This window comes from Trachymyrmex septentrionalis, unplaced genomic scaffold, assembly GCF_001594115.1.
Source record: "Trachymyrmex septentrionalis isolate Tsep2-gDNA-1 unplaced genomic scaffold, Tsep1.0 scaffold126, whole genome shotgun sequence".
Taxonomy (NCBI): Eukaryota; Metazoa; Arthropoda; class Insecta; order Hymenoptera; family Formicidae; genus Trachymyrmex; species Trachymyrmex septentrionalis.
This window is the reverse complement of record NW_017304395.1, coordinates 712,718-716,276: the sequence shown is the minus strand read 5'-3', so window position 1 is coordinate 716,276 and position 3,559 is coordinate 712,718. Positions and strand designations below refer to the sequence as shown.

General features: G+C 28.9%; 1 protein-coding gene across 2 annotated transcripts in view; it reads right to left on the bottom strand.

Annotated features, from left to right (window-relative positions):
• Positions 1-3,559, bottom strand: part of LOC108755948 (facilitated trehalose transporter Tret1-like) — a 25,722-nt gene that overhangs the window by 16,259 nt on the left and 5,904 nt on the right. For both annotated transcript variants that reach the window (XM_018499418.1, XM_018499427.1), the window contains exon 2: positions 1,562-1,741. In XM_018499418.1, coding sequence (XP_018354920.1) covers positions 1,562-1,741 — 180 coding nt within the window. The remainder of the gene's footprint in view (positions 1-1,561; positions 1,742-3,559) is intronic.

The window sequence follows — 3,559 nt, the reverse complement described above, 5'->3', positions numbered from 1 at the left end:
CAAACTATGTAATACATATACGGAAACGTTATTATTAATAATATCTATAATAAAATAAATTATAGAATGTTGAAATATATATATATATATATATATATATATTTCAACATTCTATAATTTATTTTATTATAGATATTATTAATAATAACGTTTCCGTATATGTATTACATAGTTTGAATTGACATATTATAATTTCTGATTTATAAATATGTATTACTTATGTAGGGTGTTTGGTAATTCTGACACGGTTAGTATATTTTGGGATACATCCATAATAGCAAGAATTTAAACAATAAATTTGATTCGAAGAAAATTTATCTCGATAAATCCTTTTAAATTTATGTTCGACGTATCTTAAGGGAGGACCTGGTTTACAGGCTAAACAAATTTTTTTCATAAAACGACAATACAACTTTTCGAGAACATGTTACTCAAATTTTGAAAGAAATTTTTTAGTATATTCAATGTTTATAACGGGAGCGCGACGATTATCGAGATATTAAGAAGTATTTGATCCTATTTACACCGATTTATCAATTAAACGATTTATTAATGATGTCTAGGTGGACATATCCAGAACGTGAACGAAAGTTTAACGCGACTGTCGAGTTAATTGGTGCCAAAGCATCTCAATTACATTGCAAAATTTTCGAAATCACCGCTTTTATCGATAATGGCATTTTTAATAAAGAATGTTTTAAAAATCATAAATAAATTAGAAATTAATACTGGGCCGGAATACAAGTACTAAAGGATGCACAGCAAACTTTCAGATAGCAGCGCCAACGATTCAGTAGAGAAAGCTTTCAGCAGCTCTTAGGCTGGCCCAAATTGCTTGGAATGAGTTTAATGAGAAAGCAGAAGGGATGTATGCCCCTGGAATAAAAGGTTAGCTTCTGAATACTGTAAGTATTCAAGAGCTACAATTTTTTTACACCAATAACTTTAAATGCTTTTTTCTCGAAATTATTTGGCATTTTCTTCAATTTTGTGTACAAATAAAGTAGTTGACCAATCGACTTTGTATATAAGACTTGTTAGTTAGATAATGTTAATTCTCCTCGATAAACCCAAGAAATTAAAAAAATCAATATTAACAATTTTTTTGCTTAAAAAAATGGACGTTAGAAAACCAAAAGAAAAATCGTAACTTTTTTTTAAAGTTGCATAAAATTTTAAATTATATACATTTTGTTCAATTTTTTAAGTTTATTTAGAATAAAATTATATGAGAATTAAAAATATTTCTTGATTTTTTATTTCAGGCAAAAATTAAAGTTGCCAGAATGTACACAAAATGATAACGTCGACAGCAAGACGCAAATTCGAATGTCAATTTTTTTGCCATTAATAATATTTTTTTATATACAACAAAATTTAATTCCATTCTTCAATAGTAGTATTACAACATGCAAAAAATTTTAAAACAATAAAAACATTATTATTCTTTTTTTAAAAAAACTACAAAAAATCACCTTTTTTTTGGCCTCCTAAACCAGGCTCTCTCCTTAAGAAGATGAATATGCGTGTTTCTCTAGTAAAATATGACAGGGTCTCTTACCTTGACAAAATGCGCCGATAAACCCCCCAATTACACGTCCAAGACTCAAAAGGGACGCGACCCAAGATGCCTCGATATCGGTCAATTTCAAGGAAACATCTACTTCCGCTGATGTTAATTGCGCTAAATATGGGGAAGCCCAGCCGTTGGCCAGACCAGTAACGATGGATTCCAGCGTAACTATGGAACACGAGACATTATTAAAAACGTTCAAGTTGTAGTTAATAAACAATAGTATTTTTTTTTTATGAAAAAGTGATTTTTACATAATATTTTTCTTTGAAAATTAATAGTTTTGAACTAGACAATTACACTTTGCTTTTGGATAACACTATACTTTAAATTTCTGAGAATAAAATTTCATTCCTGAAGAATAGTAGTTGTGCTCCGGTAGGAATGAAATTTTCACTCTTAAAGAGTGAAGAATCTCCAAGCGAGAGTCAATTTTCTATCTCTGCGGAGAGTGAATAATTTCACTCTCTGAAAGAAGAGAAAAAATCAACATTGAGATTAAATGTGTCTGCGAGTATTTAATTATTATGTTAACAATACTTTTATTGCATAAATTTATTACAAAAATGTTGAAAAACTTGTCAAATTTTACAAATGATACCATCCTGAAAAGATTTATTTGTTTTAAGGGGACCCTAAAGATGATTAGTATTGAAAATATATATAGCACGTACACACAGACAATTTACGTAATACGTCACCCTTGTCCAACTGGCCCCTCCCCTCATGCCAAAATAAACGCACAGCTCAGAATTGAACAATTTATGAGTTTTCAAACTCCACAAAAAAAAATTTTGAGCTTGTCCCGGAGCAAGAATCTTAATTTAAAGATGGGAGAGATGAGTGGATGTCCATATACTCAGCCATTCCTTAAAATTAACAATAATCGCTCGCAAGATTTAGAATTAGAAGCTTTTTATGAGCTCTTAAATCAGTGTTCTTTTGATTTTTGAGTCTATCCCTTATCCCTAAAACAACCCCAAAACTAGTCTACACTCACTTCTTGAGTGTAGATTAGTTTTGAATAAGTCATTGAAAATAGCATTACATCTAAAATTTCATTAATAAATATAATTCTGGCAAATCTGATACAAAAATATATAATTCTTAATTTTTTAGCTGCAACTCCTTAGCAGGAAAACCCCCTGCACTTTTCACACAAGAGAAAACTATGTTCCAAAATAAATCATTTTATGATGGGAAATTATCTGCTGATTTAGGAGTTCTCGAAATAAGCACAAACTGATTTTTGAGTTGCAACCTGCTAACAGAAAAACCAGTCCTTGCACTTTTTACACAAGAGAGAACTATGTTCCAGTATGGGAAAATAAATCATTTTATGACGGAAGTTTATCTGTTGATTTAGGAGCTCGCGAAATACGTATAAACCGTTTTTTTATCTGCAACCCCTTAGCAGAAAAATCATCTCTTATTTTTTTCACGCTAGAAAGAACAAAGAACTGTATTACAAAATTGAAAAATAAGTCATTTTATAACAGGAAATTGTAAAAAGTTTCCCTTATTAGTGAAAAATTTAGGCGAATTATTATACATATTATTTATTATGATTCTTCTGTACATTTTTTTCAATAAGGATAGTTTTTTATTTTATTTTAAATCCGTAAGTTTGTGCGTCTTTCATTAATTTTTATTATAAGTTTAATTATCATTGATTAAATTATCACTAATTTAAATAAATTTGAATATATTAAAATTACATCACAATTTTAGATCCTAGAATTAGATGTTGCTTATCAATTATAATTTCGTTATATTGTATATATTACGATTTGCGAATGCGCAAATTATTTTTATTTTTTGTTCTTATGGTATATAGTAACGCCAACAAAAAGAATAAAGCATTTGATGAATTGATCCGCAATTAATACATGGAGTTTAATTGTCGTTACTCTATTTAATTCAAATTAAATATATAAAACGGCAATGAAATAAAATCATCCATAATGTAATCTACTCGTATACAAG